Genomic DNA, 27,237 nt, shown 5'->3' with positions numbered 1-27,237 from the left:
ATTTTGATCAAAGACCAAAAAAAGGCACCTAGCCTTAGTTTCGAGAAGATGAACTTTGAGGGCATTTTTGTCATTTGCAGTTTAGTCGGTCCATCTTATGAGAATTGTTGTTCCCACTTTTGGTTTGGCTGTGCCACACGAGTAAATTACTCAAATACCCTTCGACAGTTAACTGTCGAGGAAAACTTCGGCAGTAAACTACCGAGGAAAAAAAACTTCGGCAGTTAACTGCCGAGGAAATCTCAAACCTGAATTTTTATTTATTTTTTGACAAAATCCATAAATTGTCATTAATATCAATTTTTTTTTTTGACAAAAACCATAAATTGTCTTTAATAATATTTATTGATTTTGAATGTTTCAATCATTATTTTGGTACGTTTTAAACAATTGGAGTATTATACTTATGTCTATATATCTTAATAAGAATAACATTTAAATCAGTGTAAAAATTAAACATTTGAATATTGTTTTGCACATTACTTAAATACAAATAACAATAAAAAAATCGTTAAAATAATTGTGCACAACGATTTTTTTTAAGGTATAATATGTTGTTATATTTTCTACATTAAAATAATTGTGTACAAAGATTTTTTTTTTATTTAAGTAATTTGCAAAACAATATTCAAATACTTAATTTTTACACTTATTGAAATGTTTTTTGAGGACTTAAATGTTAAGCCTAAAACAAAGAAAAAGGAAATAAAAGAAGAAAATTTCGTGAAAGTTCTTTGGAAATAAAATAGGCAAAAAAAGAAGAAGATCAAATGAGTAATACAATTAAAATAATTGTGAATATTTCCGTAAAAAGGAAGTAAAAGAAGAAAATTCCGAGAAAGTTATTTGAAAATAAAATATTCACTATTGTTGAAGATAAAAGCAGTTATAACAAAAAAAAAAGATTTAAAGGAGTAATACATTTAAAATAAATAAGGAAGGCAAATCAATAAAATTAAAAACGAATTATTAAGAAAAATCAATCAAAAATGATAAAGACCGCGGAATATTCTCAAAGAATAAAAAAAAAAAAACAAATTTGAGGTTTCCTCGGCAGTTAACTGCCGAAGTTTTCAGTTTCCTCGGTAGTTTACTACCGAAGTTTTCCTCGGCAGTTAACTGCAGCCGGTTTCATAATTTGGCAGTTAACTGCCGAAGGGCATTTGGGTAAATTACTCGTCTGGCATAGCCAAACCAAATGTGGGAACAACAATTCTCCCATCTTATATTTTGGACTTGGATTAATAGTAAAATTTTTGTTTCGGTTTTTGTCCTATTAAAATTATTTTTTTAATGAAAACAATGAACCACATCTTTTCAGAATTTTTTCCAGAAATTTACAAATACGAAAACTAAAATAAAAATTTAACGGAGTAAAACCGAAAATGGCGTTGTTCCCAAATTTCAATCTTCTTTTATTGGTTGGTGAATGAAACAATATCAAATTATTATTTTTTTCTCTTCTTTCTCACCTGTTCAGTGTTTTGTAACTTTAATTCTGAATATTTTATTTTGTAGATCTAAATCGAGAGACACGATGGATCAGCAGGCTTTTTGAAACATGTATAAGTGTAAGTTGCGTTTTTTATTAACTTTTATTCTGAATTTTGTAGATCTGGATCGGAATCAGGAGGCTTTGAATTTGAAACATGTATAAGTGTATGTTGCGTTTTTTGAATAATCTGGAGTGGAAAGAGGCATTCTTTGTACCAATCTCTCCCAAATTTCAATCTTCTTGAAGCAATATCAATTTTCTTTTTGTGCTAAGCATTCAATGTATTTCTTTCTTGGGATACCAAAAGATGATTTTTGAGTTGGATTGTAAAATGGTTGTAGATGATGTGCACAACAATTAGATTAATCTCTTTGAATATGGTTCGATTATCCAAAATTGTGCAACTTTACTTGATCACTACAACGACTTTACTTGATCAAGGTAGGATTAGTAATTTCTAGATATGTTAACTGTTTTCAGACAGCTAAGTTATTCCAAATAACTACAATATGCCAAACTATTGACAATCTTTGTTGCTTTAAAATCTGCCTTACGTTTTTGTTTTAATCTATTTACATATGTCTTAGATAGGCCCAGAGATCCGGCAAAGTGGAGTGGAATTGCCGATGTTGTGTCAGCACTATCTATTCCAGTTATAGCAAATGGTGATGTCTTTGAGTATGACGATTTCCAACACATTAAATCTGCTACGGGTGCTTTTTTTCTTCTTCAAGATTTTAGCAATTTTCAGTTATTTATTAGAATTGTAGTAGAGACTATTCCATGAAACAAACCTGTCTGAGTATTTTTTAACATAAATTTCAGAAGTATGGTCTTTTCCTTACTTCATGTTCTGTTGCAACCTAATCTCTGTCCTTGTTAATGAGTTCTTCAATGAAGGCGGGTTCGGAAGCAAAACCCCAAGATCAGGAGTTCTTTATACCATGAGAATTGAGCTTTTGAAAATTATTTGATAATCTGGATTACAAGCTTGAATCATGATATATGAGCTAAGCCCAATCGGGAAATAAGGAAATACAATATACTCTAATAGTTATAGATTTTATTTTCCTAATAATTGAAGACACCATTCTACCCTTAGAGATATCTGCATATTTACAACAATATATGTGCTTATTTTTCATCATGAGAGACTGGAAACTCACTTTTCATATTGATTTTCTAATTGACAGGGTTTGGCATAAGGGGCTTCGTCGGTGATGGCTGCAAGAGGGGGCACTTTGGAATCCTTCAATATTTTCACCTGAAGGCGAAGTTTCTTATGAGGATACCCAAAAAGAATATATTAGGAAGGTAACATTTTTTCTTTGATCAAAATTAACTACAACAGAATTTCTAACATGTTATCTTTTATCATATGCACTGTCGACTTGTGGGTGTCATGGTCCTATCTAAAAGATGTTGCTGTGTGATAATTTTGATTTCAGTGCATCTTGTGGGATAATGATATTAGAAGCACCAAGCATACATTAAGGGATATGAAGTCGCATTATTCGTCTATTGAGGTCCCTGAATGGAGGGCCGTGGTCAAATTCGAGACCACAAAACAGAGATAGCGTAAGTTTGTTTCTTTATCGCTTACCTTTATCCTTGCAATATATGTTGTGTTGACTTTGTTTGATATTCACACACTTATTGTTTCCAATCTCTTTTATGTGATTTTAAACTGTCATATGTAAACAGATTAAAAAAAAAAAAGTTAAATACACCCTCCTTCCCCGTATAATTTGTGTTCAAAATAGGATGCGTATAACATTATCAATCAATCTCACTGCAAGTCTACTAAGTGAGGAGGATCTGAAATAAACAACTTTGGTCTGAATACTAATAAGAAGCCATTAAAATATGGCTTGTCCTATAACATCCAATCAATAAACATTTAAATTGAAATGAACACACAATCAATCCAACTAAACTTGAAACTAGGTAGAAGGAATTTCTGATAGGCTGCACTTCAGGTTACATGCACACTTTAGTGGTTTTGGATCAGCAGATATAGGTCATTTCCTTTCCTGGTTGAAGAGAGAGAAAGATGTTAGAATAAATACATATACTGATTACGAATAATTAATAATATACTACTATTAATAATAACTTCAACCGAATAGTCAAACCAAATTATAAAACCAAGTAATTTAAGCTAGTTGTGTACCTTAGAAAAAACTCTTTTTTACTTCTTAAATCCACCCCATGTAATACGCACATTTGCTTCATTTTGTAGTTGATTTTTTTCTGTCGCGACTGATGAGAACTATGTTGTAACCCAGTGTTCCCAAATAACGCAATAGGCGTTTGTTAATCATGTCCTCAGAAAACAGGGCCACATAACTTTCGGGACTTGCTCTAGTTTCAACTAGGTTTTCCACAAAATTTCTTAAGTACTTTATCATTTGAAACCATATCTTTTATCAGATCAGCAAACTGGAATTTTTGTACCCTCTTTATCATCACTCTCATTGCCCATGACATGAAAATTTGACATAACGTACATCTTTCAGCAGTCCATTTCACTTTCAGGCGCCAAAAGATTATATCCTTTAAGATTTCATAATCAGCTTCATTGCTCCCCTTTGGAGTTGAGTTGTAGTTAAAACCTTCATCACTCCACTAGTCTAAAAACCTCTTACAGTACCCTGGGTTTGAATAAACCTCAATTGGAGGCAAGTCTTCCCAAACCTTAATAACATTTTTCTCTTCAAACTCCGATCTCAACACTTGCTTCATCTTTTCAAGTGTTACATCTTTGTCCAGACCTAGATTCTCATAGTCCCACCAGCAGCCTCCAAGGTGTGACATTTTCTTTCCGCCATACTTAGAGCTCATCTTGCTTGAAACATAAATCAATATTTCTCCAATGATATAGGGAATCATCTTTCTGTCATTGGTATGAAGTTCTATTGCTGCAGCCCTTAAAAAAATTGCAGTCAAATCCTCAAACAGCCAGTCTACTTTGTAACAAATCCTTTTGGTAAAAGTATATGGGTGCCTCATCTTTTCTTGCCTGATCTCTTCTTTTCCCTTTTCAATAGAAGAGATTAGGCAAGAAAAGATGAGGCACGCATATAATTTTACCAAAAGGATTTGTTACAAAGTAGACTGACTGTTTGAGGATTTGACTGCAATTTTTTTAAGGGCTGCAGCAATAGAACATCATACCAATGACAGAAAGATGGTTCCCTATGTCATTGGAGAAATATTGATTTATGTTTCAAGCAAGATGAGCTCTAAGTATGGCGGAAAGAAAATGTCACACCTTGGAGGCTGCTGGTGGGACTATGAGACTCTAGGTCTGGAAAAGGATGTAACACTTGAAAAGATGAAGCAAGGGTTGAGATCGGAGTTTGAAGAGAAAAATGTTATTAATGTTTGGGAAGACTTGCCTCCAATTGAGGTTTATTCAAACCCAGGGTACCGTAAGAGGTTTTTAGACCAGTGGAGTGATGATGGTTTTAACTACAACTCAACTCTAAAGGGGAGCAATGAAGCTGATTATGAAATCTTAAAGGATATAATCTTTTGGCGCCTGAAAGTGAAATGGACTGCTGAAAGATGTACGTTATGTCAAATTTTCATGTCATGGGCAATGAGAGTGATGATAAAGAGGGTACAAAAATCCCAGTTTGCTGATCTGATAAAAGATATGGTTTCAAATAATAAAGTACTTAAGAAATTTTGGGTTGATGTGGAAAACCTAGTTGAAACTAGAGCAAGTCCCGACAGTTATGTGGCCCTGTTTTCTGAGGACATGATTAACAAACGCCTATTGCGTTATTTGGGAACACTGAGTTACAACATAGTTCTCATCAGTCGCGACAGAAAAAATCAACTACAAAATGAAGCAAATGTGCGTATTACATGGGGTGGATTTAAGAAGTAAAAAAGAGTTTTTTCTAAGGTACACAGCTAGCTTAAATTACTTGGTTTGACTATTCGGTTGAAGTCATTATTATTAGTAATACATTATTAATTATTCGTAATCAGTATATGTATTTATTCTAACATCTTTCTCTCAATCTCTCTCTTCAACCAGGAAATGACCTATATCTGCTGATCCAAAACCACTAAAGTGTGCATGTAACCTGAAGTGCAACCTATCAGAAATTCCTTCTACCTAATTTCAAGTTTAGTTGGATTGATTGTGTGTTCATTTCAATTTAAATGTTTATTGATTGGATGTTATAGGACATGCCATATTTTAATGGTTTCTTATTAATATTCAGACCAAAGTTGTTTATTTTAGATCCTCCTCACTTAGTAGAGTTGCAGTGAGATTGATTGATAATGTTATACGCATCCTATTTTGAACACAAATTATACGGAGGTCTAAGACCTTGTTCGGGGAAGGAGGGTGTATTTAACTTCTTTTTTTTTAATCTGTTTACATATGACAGTTTAAAATCACATAAAAGAGATTGGAAACAATAAGTGTGTGAATATCAAACAAAGTAACACAACATATATTGCAAGGATAAAGGTAAGCGATAAAGAAACAAACTTACGCTATCTTTGTTTTGTGGTCTCGAATTTGTTTCTATGTGTAAGAGCTTGACAGTTGACTCTATGGTGTAGAAAGACTTATTGCTGCATGTTTGTTACTGTTAATCTTCAGTATTATAAACTATATTTTGATCTGCATCCAATTATTCTTATTTTCTTGAATCAATGTGGATGATATAGTATATCAGATTAAGATGTTATATTGACATGGAGTTTGAGTAGGTTTAAAGTGTCTCCTTGTTTGTTTTACAAAAATGGTGTTGCAATCTCAAGATTGCTATAATCAATCAAGTCTTCGTTTTTATACTCCGGGTCTGCGTGTTAGGGGAGTGGCTGTTTCGTGTGGTACATACTGGATTTGAGACCCTTGTATATAGAAGTTGGCTTGAAGCATGTTTGGTTTCTAAACGATTTTTGTATTTTATCTTTGTCAAGTTAGTAGCTAGAGTCGACATTTGGAGAATCGTTGGCAATGCAGATACATTCTTTCGGTTTACTAATTTTGGGCGAGTCTATGTTATTGTCGCCTACGAGCATAAAGTACATCACAGGAACGCGCATATAGATACAGGTAATAATTTTAAGAAAATGTAATTGATTGAAGGTAAGCATATAGTGATCAAATTTAAGCATACATATTTTGCATGTGTCCGACACCAACACAAGCTAGACATCAAACAACTTTCAATTTGAAGTATGTTGTATAGATTGTCATTGTCCAATCCAAACATCTATAATTGTGTATGTTTTGATGAACGACGAGTTTGAAAAAATCACAATGACTTTGTTGAAATTTCAAAGTATGCATCTAATTCGGGAATTTAAGAGCAACCCTTTATATAAATGGACTTCAAGCAAACAAAATGTGTTTTACTCTTATATACGCGTCTAAAGTCAGACATACTCGCCAGTTTTGTGCTTATATTTGGGACATGATTTTGGAGGGTAGGGGTGAGTTTATTGGCAAAATACATACCAAGTAAGGAGCTTAGATTGGACTAAAAAATGAGAAACAACCACTATAAATTATGCAGTTTGAAGTAATTTGGCTAAACAAAGAGTTAAATCGAAGAATTCATGCAAAATTGTGCCTGTAAGTTTTACCATAATCATCAGAGAGACAAGTTAGTAAACTTTTTGGAGACATGAACAAAGTGGATCACTTTTATGTTACATGAATAATGTGATGACTTAAAATTAAATCAGTGAATACTGAAGTGTAAATGAACTACTGGTGTGATTAGTTTGGCCCATTTGTAAACCTATTAAGGCACAAATTGCTAGCAAACCCAAGAGCAATAAAATACATGAGCAAGCTCAGAAACAGAAATGGAATACAAATTATTTGCATCACAGCTATCAATGTACTTTCAAACTCATTCGAATTTGCTGCAAAATCTAACAAGAGATCATAATGTTAGATCTTATATACATAAACCAATCAAATGATCAGGAATTTACATGTTCCAAACCAATTTAGTTTTAATTTATTTTTTAAGAAATAAACAAATTCAAATGTAAAGCATTTGTTCAATTACAAAGTACGCTAGAAAACCTTCGATGGAATTTCTTCAGAGTTCTTATATTAAAGCTCTACATGGAACAAAATTGCTAAAATTGAAGGTGAACTCATCTTCCATGAATAATTGATATAACTTCATAACCTTAAAGTGCCTTCTTGTTAATTATGTGAAACTTCTTATTTTGTTTTCAAGATTTTCTCGATCCAGTGGCATTGGTATTTCAATAATTAGGTAACAATCCAACTGATGCAGATAAAGCTGCATACAAAAAATAAAAATAAAAATATTGCAAAGTCATGTTCTTGATACAGAATGTGTTGATGTGAATAATTTTGAGAAGGTTTTAAATGCAACAACATCAAAGGAGGCTTGAGATTCTCTTGCAAAGTACTGCATTGGCGGAGAAAAGGTAAAAAAAAGTAAGTGAAACTACAATCTATACGGAGACAACTTGAGTTGTTGCAGATGGAGGCAGCATAAAATGCATCAACCTATTTCACATGAATATTGGCCATCACTGATTGTATGATAGTGGAAAAGATTGCGCGTACATTACCTAATAAATCTGATCACATTGCTGTGGCCATCGAAGAATCAAAGAATGTAAATAATATGATGATTGAAGAACTCCAAAGCTCTTTGGAAGCTCATGAAATTCGAATAACAGAAAGTTTCGCTATCGGAACTGTATACAAAGCTCTACGAGAACATGTTTCGAGAAGAGATGGTGATGAGAAGTGATAGGAAAAAAAGTACAAATGGAAAGAGTGGAATTCAAAGGGGGAGAAATTCTAACCAAAGGTGATAAAGATCAACCTAATGTTCTTCCACGAATGGTAGTTCGAATAAGGGCAAAAGATGTTCAACAAGAGAAATACTTGGAATTTTGATGAACCCAACAGTCTAAGCTAGTAATAATTTATGAGTGTTGGAAGATTTGAATTTGTTTCGATGCTTTTGGGTGTAGTCTGGGTATTTGTGCGTGCAAAAGCAAAGTCTAATCCCTCCAGCAGTGTAGGACTGTATTGGGTGGCAAAGCTCTCTTTCAAGAGATTTAACACTCGTACATTCTCAGAGTTGTATACTTAAATATTTCTACGTACTATAAATACCATTTTACACTGAAATGGTTGATTGCATACCAAAATCTCATTTTACTTTTGCATAATGTTGAAAATTAATGACAAGATTAATTAGCTATATTCTTAAACTGTTAGCTATACTCTTAAACTTTATTGTCATGTTAATAATAGAAAATTTATATATTAGAAGAAATATTTTTAGAACAATACAAAATATATCGGGTAAAATGTTATAAATATTATTGCAGAAATAATGAAGCTCACGGAAGACAATATATTTTTAAATCTACAACAGACGCGTAATATAAACTTTGAAGCACTTCCTCATGTCTTAAACAAATAAAATTTTGCAAGATCACAACAATATTAAAGATAAAGTTTAAACTGAAAATGATATTGCAAAAGTTCTCGAGTTCCCAACACTCACTCTTTTATTATACAAATTTGAAGATGAGACTAGTTTTTATTTTTATTTTTTTTAGAACAAGATGAGACTCGTTTTGGAAGGGGTAAGGGTGTAGATAAATTAACATTTCAAAAGAAAAATTACAAAAAATTCACAAAACTTGCAAAAATTTCACCAATATTCTGTTAAGCACATACTGACTGGAAGTGCTTGACATAGTTGTAAAAAAATGGAAATAAATAGTGGTAAAATCAGCCTGCTTTACAAAATGGAGCACGATTGGTTAATCATCATCACAGTGATGAAAATAGCTTATTTGTATAAATCATTGATCCTTACTAGTAGAAAGCTTACTGTAAACATGTACAAGACAAAAATGTATACACATGCCGTTCAAAAGTTATGTAATTTCAATGCTAAAGAAGAGAGTGCTTTCCTAGATGAACCATGTTCACTTGTTGCAACAGCAGCACCATCACTCAATTCTTTAATTCTCTTTTGTATCTCCAAGCTTTCATCACCTTCCATGATTCTCTTTACACATTTAGCAACTTCCTCTCTTTTCACTATCCCACTTTCATCATCAACCTTTGGCCTCACAGCCACTTTGAGCACATCTGTCAATAATCTCGCATTCATCCTTTGTTCTGCAAATAGAGGCCATGCAATCACAGGCACCCCATTAACCACAGTCTCCAAAGTTGAACCCCAACCACAATGACTCAAAAACCCACCAATTGATCCATGACCAAGAATCTCAACTTGTGGTGCCCATGATGGAACAACCAATCCATTTTCTTTGTTTCTTTCCAAGAAACCATTTGGTAAATACTCTAATGGATCATCTTTTGCTCCAACAAAATAAGCAGAGTTAACATCTTTACTTGGAACTCTAACAACCCACAAGAACTTTTTACCACTCAATTCTAATCCAAATGCTAACTCATTCAGTTGTTCATGAGAAACTGTTCCACCACTCCCAAAACATACATAAAGAACAGAATTTGGAGGTTGATTCTCCAACCACCTTAAACACATTGAATTAATGTTATCTTCACAATTAGACTCATTTCTAATAATGGGTCCCACTGGATAAACACAAGGTTTCTCTTTTTCTTGAAGAACCCTTATAACATCTGGCTCCAAATCAGTGAAAGTGCTGATTATAAAACCATCAACTAATGTGAGTTTTTGACAAACTTCAAGAAATATTTTGTAATTTACATTTGATCTTTCACATAGAATTATTTCTGGAATATCTTTGATATGAAATGGGATGACACAACCTGGAATATTCACAGTTTCATAAGCTGATTCTAAGAATTCTGCTTCAGAGGAAACAGAGTCGTCGAGATTCGGAAGAGTGAGAAAGAATGACAATGAAAGAGCACCCGAGGCATAGAAAAGGTAAGAAGATAAATTGAATTGTTTAGCAACTTCATGTGCATCGGTTGAGAATAGACCAAAGATTAAAGAAACAAGGTTAGTTTTGGAAATGAGTGATTTTACTTCTTCTTGTAGAAATGGAATAGAATGTTTCACAATGAGTTTCATTTGTGTTGCAGGTTCAAGATTAATCTCTGGAAGGTGTTTTACTTGAGGAAGAACAATGAATTCTATGTTTGGGGGAAGAGTGTTCAAGACTTGTTGCATTGAAGGAGTAAGAGGACAAAGTGTTGGAATGATGAATGTGACAATGAATTCATTGTGTTGTTGAAGTAATTGTTTGGCAAATTCAACTTGTGGAATTAAATGGCTAAGTCCAGGGGAAGGAACCATAGCAATGTATGTTTTTTTATTCATGATGTGTATAGAAGTTGAGATAAGTGATTATAGAAGAGAGAATTTGTGAGATGAGTATTTAATTTGTTAAAGATGGTTTTTATAACAAGTGAGTTTTGGTTTTTTCTTTCCTGAGGAATGAGATTGACATAATAATTGGTCTATACTTGATGGTTACACTGATTTCTATTTGAATAGGTAACGTAAGCTCTTGCGTATATATTTTTGTTTCTATGGTTCATATATTATGGATGGATATTCACTTCTAAAAATTATAAATGTATGGACCAAAAGATAGAGTCATTCACTAGGAAAATGCTCTTTAATCTTCATGTCCCAGCTGCACTTAACTGCATTTGGAGACTGACTCAAACACCCAGATTCAAACAACCCACCCATCGATTCATGTAGACATTTCAACTATTATAGCATTTTCATTAGTTGATTATTAATCTAACACTTGCCGGATAACAACAAACAGCCCAATACTTCAGTGGCTGCTATTGACTTGAGTCTGTAATCCAAGTCAGTCATATGTTGATGGAGACCATGGAGTTTGTTTGTTTCTGTTATGCATGCATGGTCCTCCTAATTTCAATATTATTGCTCACAAAATATCTCTTTTCCCTTTAGTCCATATTAATGTTCACCAAAACATGAATTCATCATTATAGATAAATCATCATCATCACCGCAAAGAAGAGTATTAACGCAGATGGATAAGTCCCAAAACAGAGAACAGAATGAACAACTCAAGCTCTCTAAATATGAGTGTGGTTCTATTTGTGGCTACAATTCCCTTCAACATCTTCTCAACTGCAGTTAGAATTCAATTAAAAATATGTTATCAGGCTTCAACTGCAGTTAAGTGTAGCTGGGACATGAGCCAACTGCAGTTGGGTAGCTAACTGCAGTTGGGGGTATTAAGGTAATTGTGGGGTATGGGAGAGCAAGTTGTGAAGTTTAAAGAGCAATTTGTGTACGCATCACAGATCAAGCACATCGCATTTCATTTGGCTGAATGGATCACATTCAAAATTTTGTTTAAGTTTTTATCAAAAGTAATATTGAAAAAAATTAATTAGGCAAAACTAAAATTGAACCTCAGCTAAAGCCACCTTTTATCACCAATAATCAAACAGAGATTTAGAGGCAAAACTTATTTTATTTGCCAGTAACCAAGCATCTTAACTTTTACCAAAACCATTTTTGACAAATAAAATCATTTTTGACGGATAAAATCAATTCCTATGGTCTCCACTCGAAGTGAAACCAAATAGTACCAAAAATATGTTTCCCCAGTATCTCAGTACATTTGATTGTTGTAGTCATGCAAACACATAAAGGTAACTCAAAATATCAAAAGGAAAAAACTAAGAAATCAAACAGTATTTACAGTATCAGTCAAGAAACGTAGAATGCAACCATGGCCTGCTCTCTCTGTCAATTTTTCATGAATCCGAAGACATTGGTCACATGTTGGACGATCTCCTGTAGATAAGCCTCTATATAAATACCTGTGTGTGGAGAATAAAACTTCTTAAGACAAATAAAAGAGATGGAAATATCATAGATTACAATAGTGACCATAGCTTATCGACTATATCAGTAATCATACACGCTTAAATTTGTTAAAAAATTATATTTCCACAAGAATAAATAAAAGGTAAAGAGTACACTGCCATATCAAATAAATCAGAGACCCGCCATTTACACAGAATTACGACTATTATATAACATTTTAGAAATTTTGTTCAAACAAATCGTAGCATTTAATTAAAGTTACCATTTTAGATACATATATTGACATTCCATCATATAATTTAACAAATTTTTCATCAGTTCAGTACCAATGTTTTAACACTGATAAGAGCTGGCAATGATACAACGTAAAACTTGTCACACCGGTCCATCACATTTAATACTATACTAGAGATATAAAATCTATATTTGAAAATTTAAATCAAAAGTTGCTAGTACTATACTCAACTGCATAAGAATGATCTGCAGTCTAATATATGCATGTATCTTATAAGTAGGGATAAGTGGATAAGTATGCACTATCTTATTTTATCTTCTCAACACTCAGTACAAGTCTTGAAAGTGGCATCAATAACAAAAGATTATTTACTTTATCTTTTTAGAAGTTTCTAACCAAGTAAGACTCCTCTTTACATTCTCCTTGGAACATGAAAACACAGGGCGAAGACATGCAATATGTCATGCAAATACAGCAGCAAACAGTTTGGAGTTATCTGGTAAGATTTCTCCTTCGCAAAATTTAAGCATCACCACTTGGGAAGTATTTTCTCTATCAAGGCAAGATAACACAAGGTCTGCCCTTTTTACAGTGTAAGACCATTGTGTAGGGCACAATATATATAATGAATAGAGTATTTGTTCATTTTTTAAGCAACCAACTTTGTGAACTGGGCATAAATGGGAAGCGGTTAAGTATCATGAGAATTACGACCCGAAGAGTCCAAAGTTATCAGGAAAGAAGTCACCTTCGAGAAGTTTAAGTAGAGTGCTAGGAACACTCTCTTTTCAACACTCACTCATTTTATTGGTGGAATCCATGTGGGTCCCACCACTTTATGTGGGACCCATTTCCAAAGCGTAGGATCCACATTGATTTCACCCAATAAAAAAGTGAGAGTTGAAGAGTGTTCCTAGGTGGTTTGGGCATTTTCTCTGTATTGGGTTGAAAAATGTGAATGCCACATTGAAAAGCATTTTCTCTATATTATTTTACGGTACACTTCAAACATCCTGCAGCAAACAGCCACCGCTTTTTTGTGTTGAGGTAACAAGGAAATTTTATAGTAACTTGTTTGGAGATTTCAGGATATGACCTATAGTGTTGTTTCCTCTACTAGTTATAAAGGTTCCAAAAACAAAAGGACGGTAAAATGTTTTAGATTTGTGGAATAAATATTTCAGATCTGAGATTGAGACACTTCTTAAGGAATTCTGTGGTCGTGTCTCTATGCACACACATGAGAGATGCCTGGTAACTTCTAGCATGGAGACCAGTGACTTGGTACACGGCTTCATGTGAATAATGTATGTAAGCAAAATACAATCTGCATCTCGTTTCACAACTAGCAGGCTCTTGTAGAAACCCTTGAACTTGACAGGAAGTAAACAAGCTTCTATAACTTCCCTATTCAGTATCCTAATAGGACTGTAATAATTACTTTGAAATTATGCACAATTACCCAATCAAATTCCTGGAAATACTCACTACCAAACTATATAAAATATCATTTTTTTTGTGAACCTATGAACCTGAGAAGGCTACTAAAAATTTTGGACAAAGACATGCCATAGATTTTACAGAACTAGAAAAGGTCAAAAACAGAATTGCTACAACGGAAAAATATAAGAAACTGTTCTTTTCTTCCTAACTTGGTAATCTGATAAATTCCCATCTTAATTAAATACTCCTTAGTGCTGTTCAAACATATGTTATGAGTTTGCCATCAAACTATCATTCCATTTGTGGAATAACTATGAATACAAATTATTTATATTAAATAATAAAGTTCCATATTCCAATTTCTAGGTGTAGTTGTTTCAGTGCATCACAAAGCATGCCAGGAGGACCAAGTTTGCAGTGATATTACATATAACACACCTCTATCTTCCTAATGAATGAGATGGCAAAAGCAAGACAAACAGTTTTTGCATTCTAATAAGCTCATCGAAATTGTTTAAAGCTGTTCTTCCCAATTGAAAATTCAATAGCTAAATGCATGTCAAGAAAGGAAAGGCAAAGTTGACGATGAATGTGCCTTAAGTTTCTATACATGGAATGCAGGGAATCCATGTAATGATCACTAACTATAAACCTCAGATTATCAGAACTATACCATCATCCTAGCAAATTTGTATCCAAAAAAAATAAGAAAACACACATGTAAAAATGAGCTCAAACAAATATTTCACCACTCACTTCATTAGGATATCATAGTATTCAGGATCCAAGGAAGAAAGCATTCCATCCACATCTTTTATAGCCATTATTGCTCTATGCACAACAATCCAATGTGCTGACTACCAAAATTGAAAGAAAAAATATATATACATGAGAAATATACTGTGAATTCAACAAATTAGAAATCTTCACATTGCAAATAAAGTTAAAAAAATTGTTTCTTTAACATCAATCAGCCACTGTTTGGATAAACAACTATATTTGCATCTTATAGCACAAACGCTTATCATGATAAACACTTATGTAAAAGTCATTTGTGTAGTGAAAGATAAAATAAAGTTAATATTTTTTGTATAAGCTATAAGTTGTTTTCATAAGCTAACTTAACAACTTATGAAAATACTGAAAAGAGCTGTCATAAGCTGTTTTTCAAGTTCTCCTAATCAGTCTCACAAAACATATGTCAGTATATAAGCTCAAATAAACCAATTCAAACAGGTCCTAAGTTATCGTCTTAAGTCATTTGGAAACTCCAATTGTACAAAACTCTAAAGCAATGCAACACAGACACAAAAACACATTGGACACAACAATGACATTAACACCAATATCTATTTGAAAAAAAAATGACATAATAGAATGTAATCACATATGTCGGTGTCAGACATGGCACCAAACACGTCTTTGATTAGAAGTATTGGCTCTAAAGTAACAAAAGCTAATTCAATTCTAACAACCCAAATGAAATAAGGAGAATGTTAACCGGTGCTCCCAGGGCATTGGTTAAACACCAAATAAAGTAAGTTTTTATTAAAAAGTAATATAATTATTACTTAATAAAAAATGACAGTTTAAATTTTCAAGACAGAAAATTATATTTATAGTTTCCTACCTGTGCCCCCGAGGTTAACAAGATGCGTGAAATAAAAGCACACAATAGTAATAAAGTTTAAATCTTTATCGAAAAATGCATAAAAATAGTAAAAGGGGCAAAAGAAAAAACCTTGCAACGTTCATCACTAGTCATGGCATAGGTTCCTTCAAGTGCAGTTTTAAGGGCTTCCACTGGTTTATACCTAAAATTGCATAAAAATTAACAAAAATTGATAAAAAAATTCAGCATTTGATTCATCACAAAAAAAAAAATGAAATTGAGAGAGAGAGAGAGAGGGTAATGAATGTTACATACTGTTTGAGTAAGGCTTCGATCTTGCGTGTTTTGTGTTCAATTCTTGTAATAATGGCTTCTGCATTATCAGCTTCAACGAATCCTTCTGATCCTGCCATACAAATCAGAGTGATTTTCTTTGCAGCTTTTGATTCAGCTTCAATTTTCCCGGAAAATGTTTTTCCTACCTAAGAATTTGTATTTTTATTTCAAATAACTTTTTTTAGGGGATTTTCAAATAATTTTAGTCAACGGTCAACTCCTATTAAATGAACCATGTATTTAATGGGTTTTTTTTGGAAAAATTTAGAATATTGATCCTCCGTCCTAAATTGTATGTCGCTTTAGAAAAAATATTTGTCCCAAATTATATGTCGTTTTACAGTACCAATGAAAAATTAATGTTATTTTTCTTATTATATCATTAACTATTTATTACTCTCTCTTCTTTCAATTCCTTCATTTATCTTTCCCTTATCATTTATAGAGGACAATTTTGTAAAACAGCTCATAATATTTCTTTCCCACATAATATTAATTACATTTCTTAATATGTGTGAAATGCTCAAAACGTCATACAATTTGGGACGGAGGGAGTATAAAGTGTACTCTCTCTCTTTCAAAATAGTCAATTTTAATGATGTATAGACCACATACATCATTAATTGAATGAACCTAAATAGTAAATTTTGCTTATATTTAAAAACAGAGAGAGTATTAGATTAACCGAAGATATATAAGAAAAATTGGTGGACATTAATAGGAGTAGATGGACACCTCTCCAACCACGATAGTCACTCGAGTAAAAGAAACTTTTTACGTTAGGCATGATCAAGTGTAACGTTGATGCCACTTTTTTCAACAATAATACTATTATAGGGTACGAAATGTGTTTTCGAGACTCTACAGGTCAATTTTTGTTGGAAAAATCAGATTATTCTCCTTCCTCTTTCATCATTCTAAAAGCTGGAACTCTAGGCTTACTGGAAGCTCTGAAAGTGATCATTTCAAATGGAATGCATATTGTTCTGTTTGAAATTGATTTCAAGATTTTATCTAACGCTTACTCATAATGTATCAACTCTCCTTCGTCTTTATTCCACGTTAACCCCATGTTTTTCATAATGTATCAACTCCTTTGTATCGGCTAATTTTAAATGAAATGAATTAACTTTGCTTTTGCTAAAAAAAAAGTTTTTGTATTGTCAGATTCCATAAATACCAAAATTAAAGAATCTACAATACTTTGCTAAAAAAAAAAATGTTTTTGTATTGTCAGATTGCCGAAGTCTGAAATTTACTATGGTAGGAATGTGGATAATAATGTCCAGCAAATGATTACATCAATTCTGGGAGTACAAGCTGTTCTTGGCACAGGTAAATATCTGGGTTTACCTTCTATGGTAGGAAGAAACAAACAAGCAACCTTCAGCTTTATTAAAGATAGAGTTTGGCAGAAAATCAATTCCTGGAGCAGTAAGTGTTTACCAAAAGCTGGTAGAGAAGTTATGATAAAGTATGTTTTGCAAGCCATTCCATCTTACGTTATGAGCATTTTTCTGTTACTTTCTTCTCTTATTGATGCTATTGAAAAAATGCTAAATTCATTTTGGTGGGGGAATGGAGGAAGCAATAATAGAGGTATTCACTGGCTTTCCTGGGAGAAGCTTACTATGCACAAGAAATATGGTGGGGTGAGTTTTAAAGATTTAACGGCCTTCAACTTAGCAATGTTGGGTAAACAAGGGTGGAAGTTTCAAACCCATCCTGATTCATTGGTAATTAAACTTTTTAAGGCACGGTACTTCCCTCGTAGTGACTATTTGAATGCGAAGATAGGTCACAACCCAAGCTTTGTTTGACATACCATATTCTGTGCAAGGAGGATTGTTCGATCAGGTGCTAGATGGAAAATTGGAAATGGCATAAATATTCCGATTTTTTAGGCTCCATGGTTAAGAAATGGGGGAAGTATTTCGGGTGTGGGGAAACCTAGCAAAGTGCTTCAGCATGCTAAAGTCCACTCCCTAATTGATCGCAGTGTTCATGGATGGAAGTACCATTTGATTAATTCTTATTTTTATAATGATTCTGTGTAGGAAATTCTTAGAACTCCCTTATTCCATCAAGTGGAGGAAGATGATATGGTATGAAAGACCGAGAAAAATGGTCAATATTCGGTAAGGAGTGCATATCGTTTTTGTATTGAAGACGTAGCAGATAATTCACAATTACACCGTATAGGTAACTGGGACAATATTTGGAGACTCAAAGTTCCGTCGAAAGTAAAGAATTTAATATGGAGGATTTGTCTGGACTGTTTACCGACTCGAGCAAGGTTGTTAGATAAGGGAGTGAACTGCACATCTTTATGTGGTTTGTGTGATGAAAGTTATGAGGATACGATTCATGTTTTATTTGATTGCCCGCGTGCAAGAAATGTTTGGCATCATTCTTTATTATGGAGCAAAGTGTATTTAGTCATGTGGAATAACAATACAGTGGCTGATATCATTTTTGCCCTGCTCGGAGAATTGACACAAGATCAGTCACAAATGTTTGCGACGCTGTTGTGGAGCATTTGGAAAAGTCGTAACCTACGAATTTGGCAGAACACGACAGAGACTACTCAGGAAATTGTTGAGCGAGCAAGATTTCTGTTGTATAATTGGCAGTTAGCAAATAAGGAGAAACAACAGGGCGTTGCGGCTGGAGCTTCTGTTGCGCAACCTATATCTGTCTAAACAGCAGGTACAGCAAGGAATGCGGTGCTGCCAGTTCATAACAGATGGCAGAAACCGTTACAAGGTAGGCTGAAAATGCAATGTGGATGATGCCTTCTCCGAAACGCTAAACTGTGTTGGTTTTGGTCTATGTATTCGGGATGAATTCAGAGAGTTTATAAAGGCAAAAACATTATGGTCAAATCTTATTTGTTCTTCAGATCTTGGTGAAGCCTTGGGACTTTCTCATACTATACAGTGGGTGCATGAACTACAACTTCCTAATGTTGATTCGAGTTGGATGCCAAGAAAGTTGTGGATTATTTTAATTGAGGAAGAAATGACATTTCCGAGTTTGGAGCGATTGTTGATGAATGTAAGAGAAGATGTAGTGTGTATTTTGAAAACTCTAAGGTAGAGTTTAAACGGAGACAGGCAAACGTGGTTGCTAATACACTTGCTAGAGAAGTCACTTTATTAGCTAGTCCTCATCTCTTTGATGATGTACTTCTTTGTATTTCGACTTTGATATCTAATGAAAAACTATAAGCAATTTCCTTTAAAATATATATATATATATATGGAGATAAAACTAAAATTTACTGCGATCAAAAACTTTTTTGAGAATACCAAAAACAGTTTAACCCTGAATTTTATAATTAAGATTATGTTAGCATGTGTTTTGAATGTACATGTTCAATATTTTACAAATAATAAATATTTATTAAGAAAAAATTATTTTTCATTTTTAGATAAATAAATCAGAGAAATGCTAAGCACAGTTGCTCATGCACTCTCTCTCTTGGACACTCCCACTATCATATCATTAGTCCACCTCCCTTTTATTTAAAATTCTTAAAACAGGCAGGCAACTGGTTCTATTTAAAAATCAAATCGTCTGTTCATTTACAAAACAAAATAAAAAAACTTTATTTATTTTTATAAAAATGAGGAAATCAAGTAGTACTCATTTATCGTTACAGATTCATCGCAAAACCTCCTTCATCATCATTACTGCAACAAAAATTGCAGGAAGCGGAAAAATTTAGGAATAGTCAATAGACTTTTCGACGGCCAACGACGACGTCAAGTTCCACGGGTAAATTGACACAATTGTTTTGAGAAGATCCGTTCCCCACATTTATCATTATAGTAGTGATATTTGAACATTTGAGACAACTTTTTTAACAACTTCTTTTTTCTCTCTTTTCATTGGTCAAAAACAATAGAGAGAGAATAATGGTATAATGTGAGTACCAAAGAGAAAGTTGTCAAAAAGTGGTTGTACAAATATCATTTCTTTTATCATTATCATCTAAAAATTCTCTAACACCTAACTTTTGGTACATTATTATTATGTACATTGAATGCTTTTTGTACTGATCCGGCATCAAAGAAACATGACCATAGAAACATGAAAAGATAACGTATTAACGTAACATAAATGATGATGTACTAGTAAGAGGTCAGTGTAACTGTCACTCTTAAATATATACACCAAAGTCAATTGCGTTCCTTAATGGGCAAGAAAATAAGCAACACTCACTTGTTACAAAACAATCTTCAACAAATTATTAAATACACATCTCACAAATTATCTTTCTTTTTCTATAATCACTTATCTCAACTTTTATGCACATTATGAACAAAAAACCATGCATTGCTATGGTTCCTTCCCCTGGACTAAGCCATTTAATTCCACAAGTTGAATTTGCCAAACAATTACTTCAACATCACAATGAATTCATTGTCACATTCATCATTCCAACACTTTCTCCTCTTACTCCTTCAATGCAACAAGTCTTGAACAATCTTCCACCAAACATAGACTTCATTCTTCTTCCTCAAGTAAAAAATATTCAACAAAGCCATGATCCTGCAGCACAAATGAAACTCATTGTGAAACATTCTATTCCATTTCTTCAACAAGAAGTTAAATCACTCATTTCCAAAACTAACCTTGTTTCTTTAATCTTCAGTATATTTTCAACAGATGCATATGAAGTTGCCAAACAATTTAACTTGTCTTCTTACCTTTTCTATGCCTCAGGAGCTGTTCCAACATCATTTTATCTCACTCTTCTGAATCTCGACGACTCTATTTCCTCGGAAATAGAGTTCTTAGAGTCAGCTTATGAAACTGTGAATGTTCCAGGTAGTATAGTCCCTTACCATATCAAAGATATTCCTGATCCACTTCTATGTGAAAGATCAAGTTTAGAGTACAAATCATTTCTTGATGTGTGTCAAAAATTCTCATTAGTTGATGGTGTTATCATAAACACTTTCAATGATTTGGAACCTGAGGTCATAAGGCTTCTTCAAGAAAAAGAGAAACCTTGTTTTTATCCAGTGGGACCCCTCCACAGAAATGAGTCTAATTGTGAAGATAACATTAATTCAATGTGTTTAAGGTGGTTGGAGAATCAACCACCAAGTTCTGTTCTTTATGTATGTTTTGGGAGTGGTGGAACAGTTTCTCATGAACAACTCAATGAGTTAGCATTTGGACTAGAATTGAGTGGTAAGAAATTCTTGTGGGTTGTTAGAGTTCCAAGTAAAGTTGTTAGCTCTGCTTATTTTGTTGGAGAAAAAGATGATCCATTAGATTATTTACCAAGTGGTTTTCTGGAAAGAACCAAAGAAAATGGATTGGTTGTTCCATCATGGGCACCACAAGTTGAGATTCTTGGTCATGGATCAATTGGTGGTTTTTTGAGTCATTGTGGTTGGGGTTCAACTTTGGAGAGTGTGGTTAATGGTGTGCCTATGATTGCATGGCCTCTATTTGCTGAACAAAGGATGAATGCCAAATTATTGACAGATGAGCTCAAGGTGGCTGTGAGGCCAAAGATTGATGATGAAAGTGGGATAGTGAAAAGAGAAGAAGTTGCCAACTGTGTAAAGAGAATCATGGAAGGTGATGAAAGCTTGGAAATACAAAAGAGAATTAAGGAATTGAGTGTTGGTGCTGCTGTTGCAACAAGTGAAAATGGTTCATCTAAGAAGGCACTCTCTTCTTTAGCATCGAGATTGCAAAACTTTTGAGCATCCTGATTCATTCATGACTAATTTTTCTTGTATTATGGCTTTACTTGTAAACAATTAAACATGGTTTCAAGATTCTGAATGCAGAACCTAAGGAATATGGAGCATGGACCTTTCAAGATACTAGTTTCTTATTCTTTTCGGATTCAGATTTGCTCGGATGATGGTAAAGTTCTGATAATCCAAGTTTTATAGTTAGTGATCATTGTAACTTGAATTCCCTGCATTCCACCTATAGAAACTTAAGGCATATGCATCCTCAAGTTTTCCTTTGCCTTTCCTATCTTGACATGCATTTAGCTATTGAGTTTTTATTTTGGAAGAACTATTTGTCTTGCTTTTACCATTTCATGCATTAGGAGAAAAGAGTCAAAGTGGTTTGTTATATGTAATATCATTGTAAACTTGAACTTCCTTGAATGATTTGTGTTAACTGAAACAACTACGGCTAGAAATTGGAATATGGAACTGTATTAATTATAAATAGTTTATATGCATAGCTTATTTCACAAGTTGTTGAATGATAGTTTGCTAAAGAAGATTGAACAGCATTAAGGAATTTAGAGAAATTGTAGAAGATTGTTTACTTCCTGCCAAGTTCTTGTATTCCTACAAGAGCCTGCTAGGTGTGATACAAGATGCTTCAAGAGTTATTGAAAATCTCGCATGTGTGTCCTTGGAGTCCCGAACACGGAATACCATAACAACTGTTTTTCTGGAGCTCTTGATGCCTAGTGGCTCAATCTCAAACCTAATATATGTTTTTGAATTAAGCTAAAACATCTTACTGTCCTTTGGTGTTCTTGAAACCTTTAGAACAAGTAGATAAAACAATTTCAAAATTATGTGACCATAACCAGCAATCTCCAAACAGATTGCTGTGAAATTGAATTGTTAACTGTTTGCCGCAGAATGTTTGAAGTGCACGGAAAAAATCAAAACAGCTTGCTATGAAATCGCCTTGTTACCACAACGCAAACAGCTTGCTATTTGAAGCAAGCAGCCCTATAGCATATCTTCAGCAACAAGCAAGACTCCAACATAACCCTTGCAGAAAGTCTTCATCTCTGAATTGAGAGATTCAAAAGAGTATTGATCTTTACAGCAATGAACTCTCTCTCCCCACCTTGTTAATTCTTTTCTCTATTCCTTAATCACACTTCTCATTCTCCTCCAAGAAACCACCTTGAGAAATGTAGTAAAATTAGCATAACCATACTTATTCACTCATTCACTCCTATAGGTTAAGTCATTGACTCAATCAGTCTCCTACCTATAGGTTAAATCACTCAGTATGTAGTAATATTTTGTGAATTGTTTCTTGGACTTTTCAGGTCGTAATTCTCATGATATTTAATGGCTTCCCATTTATGCCTAATTCTTAAAGTTGGTAGCTTCAAAAAATAAATACTTTACTCATTATATATCCCTATGGCCTTACCCTGTATATGCATGACAACTTGAAAAAAAGACCTTACCACGTGTATGTTTTCATGCTCCAAGGAAAATGTAAAAAGAAGTCATGGAAACTTCTAAAAGATACTAAGGGGCAAAGTTTTAAATAATGGTCGAATTTGCAATCTCGTCAAGGATTTCACAATTTCGGTTGTTATGGATGTTGCGTTACAGATTGCAGTTGTCGTGGTGTGATTTCGGTTTTGAACGAGATAACTTTGGATGATTCAATCTATATTTTGCCATCCATTCACAAGATTTTAAAGTATATTAAAGAATAACACCATAGATGGTTATATATCATTTTCAATCACACTTGATTCATTTTTTGAATTATTTTATAGCTTCATTTACCTTAATTTAGAAAATGAAAAATATGGCCTCCACTGCGTTCAAAATTGTCAATACAAACATACTATTAAGTTCCTCACGATTGACATTGACAGAATTGGCAAATGTTCCCAAGCACAAAATCAAAGTCATGGGCATATGGACCATGCTAACTATTATTGTGTATATTCTTTCCCTTTAATACCAAACCTTCAAAAACACATTGATGCAACCATTGTCACTCACTATTGCGTTTACCACTTACCACATTTACCTTTTGTTCAAGATTGTTACCTCTTTACTAAATGGTAATAAAAATCCATATTTTAAGGAGTATCATGAAGGACATATGAAGCCAAAGTTGAGTCCCACACAAAATGACTCATCACTCAACCCCATGTTCAAGTATAAAGACCAAAAGGAAAAAGAATCCGAACAAAAGATAGACAAAATCATTTCTAATTGAGACCACAACTATCCCCTCATGGGAATCCCCTTAATTTGTCCCCCTCTTCAATCTTGCACAAAATCCCACCTTTTCTCACCAAGTGGTATGACAAATCCCATGAAAAAATATATATTTAAGAGATTCGGATTCTCCTTTTTCATCCTTTCAAGGTTAATAAATTTAAAAACTATTCAGCATATGAAAACACAACCTACTTTAACATTTTCAAACTTTACACACTCTAAAGTTGAGTAAAACATGTTCTCTAGACCCAAAATAAGAAAAGGCTAGACTTAAAAGTTAACCAACACTAAAGTAAAGTGCACAATAAAATTGATTCATTTTTGTGTATGTTTGGTATCAAGGTGAGTTTGTCAAAATCACTACGAGTTTGCCGTGATTCTACAAAAGCTACAAACTCACCGTGAATCCAAACATGCACATTTGTCTAGCATCTAAATTTCCCTGCCTACATTACCCTACTTCTAGGATCTGGAGTGAATACTCATGGTCGGGAACGATTTTGGATGGACATTGATGCCCAAGGGTTGACAGGTGTTGGCCGTTGAACACTTGGGCCGGACGGGTTGGCTGAAGCAGAGGGAGGAGCAGCAGCTGCTGATGAGGAGGATGCGGATGACACGGCAACACGCTCACACGAAGGGCACATTGTGAGAGTGGTGGGAGGATTCATTTGCATGTAGAGTTGTGGAGATAACTTCAATGCCCTAAGCTCTTGCACTTCCTTTTGCAACCTCCTATTCTCATCAGTTAGAGTCTCACAGCATCTCTTCAAGTACTCACAATCCACTTCAGTTTGCTTCAACTTGGTCCTGCATCATTGAACCATAACCACTTACATCACATTTTTTTCCTTCCATGACATCATGGAACACAAAGCGACACACATGAAACACATACACATAACACAACAAATCCACATACATTGGTTTGTAAATGACATGTTGAAAGCATTTCTTCTATTAAATAATTTAACTCATGAGAAATTAATGAATGTAAATAAACTCTTCAAATTGAAATGTTTCAAATTTTGCCTTCCCAATCCATCATCAAAAGATTATAATAACATACTTTGTTGTTACATTTTTGTGCATGTAGTAGGTGGGCCCTAACATACTCATATTGCCACACATACTTGTTACAATACAACTTCAAATCTTTTTTATGCCTAATTTTTTACTCATCTCATAAAAATTAAGTTGTGTTATTGATCACTCATAGATTTATTTCAATGAGTAATATTAACTTTTTAATTATTTTTAGTGATAGCTAACATTTTAATTAGTAAAAAACAAAACCAATTAATATGATCCAAACAGAGTGGGGTATATAGTATGGTATGCAACAGAAACTTGCAAAGTCACACATGGACATGACACAACAAACAATGCCACAACATCACAACCATTTTTATTTTACTAATTCCAAATTAATATTAAAAAATGACAGTAATACCCCTGAGAAGAAGAAGAAAGCTCACCTTGCTCTTCTGTTTTGAAACCACACCTCAACTTGTCTTGGCTTCAGATTCAACTGCTTTGCCAATGCTTGCTTTTGTTTCTGATAATAATAATAATAATAATCAAAATAATTATTTTAAGATTAAAATAAAGAAAGACAACCTTAATTACTCAAAAAATAAGACAACCTCAGAATAACCTCAAAACAATAATAAAAACAAAAAAGAACAAGTCAAAACAACCAAATTTACACTTCCAAATATAGCCTTTTATCCTCTAATGAAATTCCAAATAAGCCCTTGACATGAAACAAAATTACATAAATGCCACTACAACAAACTCACCGGATTCAGAGTATTATGCTCCTTGAAAGTTTCTTCCAACAACATTGACTGCTCCTTCGACAACCTCAGCTTCTTCCTCGACGAATCACCGTCGCCGCCGCAACCTCCACCGTCATCATCATCACTTCCGCCGCCGCGAGAACATGAACCCCTTTCAACAGCGTCGTTTTCATCTCCGTTTCCTTCTCTTTCACTTCTCTTTCCACTGATGCTTGACACAGTGCTGTTCGGTGATGAAACTCCGTTTTCATCGTCGAATGCGGCGGCCGTCGCCGCCGTTGATGGTAGTGGAGTGTTGCCGTCTATTCCGCGGAGAAACGACCTCGTTTCAGTGCTTAGATCTGTCACGTGATTTGCATGTGAGTTTTTTTAGTGGTAAACGTGTAATTATTAACTATATTTAAGGCTATTTTTTTGTAACAAAAAGCCCTTTTAATTCATAAATAAATAAAAAATCAGAAAATAAATTAAAATAAGAGTTTGTGTTCTTCATTTTCATGACTTGAATTCATCTCATCAATCAAAGGAATCAAAGAAAATGGGTTTTTGGTTATGATTAAAAAAATGTTTTTTAGTATAAAAAATTGTGTGTATTTCATTATATGATTCAAGGGTTATACCAAAAACTGAGAAATGGGGCTCTAGTATTACCCTAAAAAATGTGAAGAGAAATCAAAAATGGGTTTTTTCAAAACAAAAAAAATTAACAATGTCTTGAGAGGAATAAAATGGAAGAAAAAAATGAAGAGAGGAAGCATATAGAAATTTAGGAGAGAGAGAAAAACATACCATGAAAATGGAACAAGTTATTGAATGAAACCCTTTGGTTTGTAACCGTTTGAGGAGGCTTGTGCATGTGACTCACCTTCAAAGGAGTTTGGTTGTTGTTATTTGCATATTCTCCAAATCCTAAACTCAAGCTTAAACCCAAACTAAATTCATCATCTTTCTCACCCATTTTTTTCTCTTGTTTGAATTTTGAGAAGGGGGTGAGAAAAGAAGAAAGAAAAAAACAAACAAAATGGTATTAAGAAGAAAGGAAGGACAGAAAATGGGGTTGGGCAGCTATGGACTATGATAGCAGTGTATGTCACAGGGCATTATGGAGAACAGTATAAGAAATGGAGGAAAGATGGGACTATATATAGATACATACTATGGAGAAGAGAAATGAAAGGGATAGATAGATAGATAGATAGATAGAGAAAAGAGAGAACATGCAATAGAGTTAATGATGACTTGTGTCAGAGTGCCAAAATCATATTGATACTATAATCATAAATAATAATATTAAAATATTGAGATATTTACCTAGGCTTTAAAGTTAACTAGCTCATACAGTCTTCTTTGCTTTTCGATGCTTCAAAGTCCAACTTTGGTTTGCTTTTTAACCATGGTTGTGTTGTGTTACAAAGTTCAAGGTGAACAATGTCAAATTTACATTCAAATTTTTGGAAGAAAAGTATACTTCATAGTATACATGAAAAAGTTCTT

At 33.7% G+C, this 27,237-nt stretch overlaps 5 protein-coding genes across 8 annotated transcripts; 2 read left to right on the top strand and 3 right to left on the bottom strand.

Annotated features, from left to right (window-relative positions):
• The first annotated feature begins 1,435 nt into the window (after positions 1 to 1,435).
• Positions 1,436 to 6,234, top strand: LOC25500032 (uncharacterized). Of its 4 annotated transcripts, none has more exons than XM_039829310.1 (4): positions 1,436 to 1,571; positions 2,083 to 2,160; positions 2,689 to 2,809; positions 2,944 to 6,234. In XM_039829310.1, exons 1-4 carry the CDS (start codon positions 1,562 to 1,564, stop codon positions 2,987 to 2,989), a joined length of 255 nt encoding a protein of 84 aa, XP_039685244.1. In that variant the 5' UTR covers positions 1,436 to 1,561; the 3' UTR covers positions 2,990 to 6,234. The 4 variants fall into 4 exon arrangements, with proteins under 4 accessions (XP_039685244.1, XP_024628455.1, XP_039685243.1 ...); XM_024772687.2 differs by having other exon boundaries at positions 1,442 to 1,571; positions 2,083 to 2,208; XM_039829309.1 differs by lacking the exon at positions 1,436 to 1,571 and adding an exon at positions 1,578 to 1,936.
• Positions 6,235 to 9,184: 2,950 nt separating this feature from the next.
• On the bottom strand, positions 9,185 to 10,803 carry LOC25500029 (hydroquinone glucosyltransferase). The gene is made up of 3 exons (XM_039828680.1): positions 10,059 to 10,803; positions 9,935 to 9,943; positions 9,185 to 9,902 (listed from the first exon to the last, which is right to left on the bottom strand). Exons 1-3 carry the CDS (start codon positions 10,801 to 10,803, stop codon positions 9,418 to 9,420), a joined length of 1,239 nt encoding a protein of 412 aa, XP_039684614.1. The 3' UTR covers positions 9,185 to 9,417.
• Positions 10,804 to 12,012: 1,209 nt separating this feature from the next.
• LOC25500028 (actin-related protein 2/3 complex subunit 5A) lies at positions 12,013 to 16,129 on the bottom strand. The gene is made up of 4 exons (XM_013588344.3): positions 15,936 to 16,129; positions 15,750 to 15,822; positions 14,765 to 14,865; positions 12,013 to 12,323 (listed from the first exon to the last, which is right to left on the bottom strand). The coding sequence occupies exons 1-4, from the start codon at positions 16,031 to 16,033 to the stop codon at positions 12,188 to 12,190; spliced, it is 408 nt and encodes a 135-aa protein (XP_013443798.1). The 5' UTR covers positions 16,034 to 16,129; the 3' UTR covers positions 12,013 to 12,187.
• A 4,049-nt stretch (positions 16,130 to 20,178) lies between these two features.
• Positions 20,179 to 22,171, top strand: LOC25500026 (hydroquinone glucosyltransferase). Its single transcript, XM_013588342.3, has one exon. The coding sequence runs from the start codon at positions 20,270 to 20,272 to the stop codon at positions 21,683 to 21,685; it is 1,416 nt and encodes a 471-aa protein (XP_013443796.2). The 5' UTR covers positions 20,179 to 20,269; the 3' UTR covers positions 21,686 to 22,171.
• A 1,865-nt stretch (positions 22,172 to 24,036) lies between these two features.
• LOC25500025 (homeobox-leucine zipper protein HAT3) lies at positions 24,037 to 26,961 on the bottom strand. The gene is made up of 4 exons (XM_013588341.3): positions 26,533 to 26,961; positions 25,744 to 26,084; positions 25,420 to 25,499; positions 24,037 to 24,751 (listed from the first exon to the last, which is right to left on the bottom strand). The coding sequence occupies exons 1-4, from the start codon at positions 26,699 to 26,701 to the stop codon at positions 24,424 to 24,426; spliced, it is 918 nt and encodes a 305-aa protein (XP_013443795.1). The 5' UTR covers positions 26,702 to 26,961; the 3' UTR covers positions 24,037 to 24,423.
• Positions 26,962 to 27,237: the final 276 nt, after the last annotated feature.

The sequence above is a fragment of the Medicago truncatula genome, chromosome 8 (assembly GCF_003473485.1).
Source record: "Medicago truncatula cultivar Jemalong A17 chromosome 8, MtrunA17r5.0-ANR, whole genome shotgun sequence".
NCBI lineage: Eukaryota > Viridiplantae > Streptophyta > Magnoliopsida > Fabales > Fabaceae > Medicago > Medicago truncatula.
Note: the sequence above shows the minus strand (reverse complement) of the source record. Positions and strands in the feature narration are given on the sequence as shown.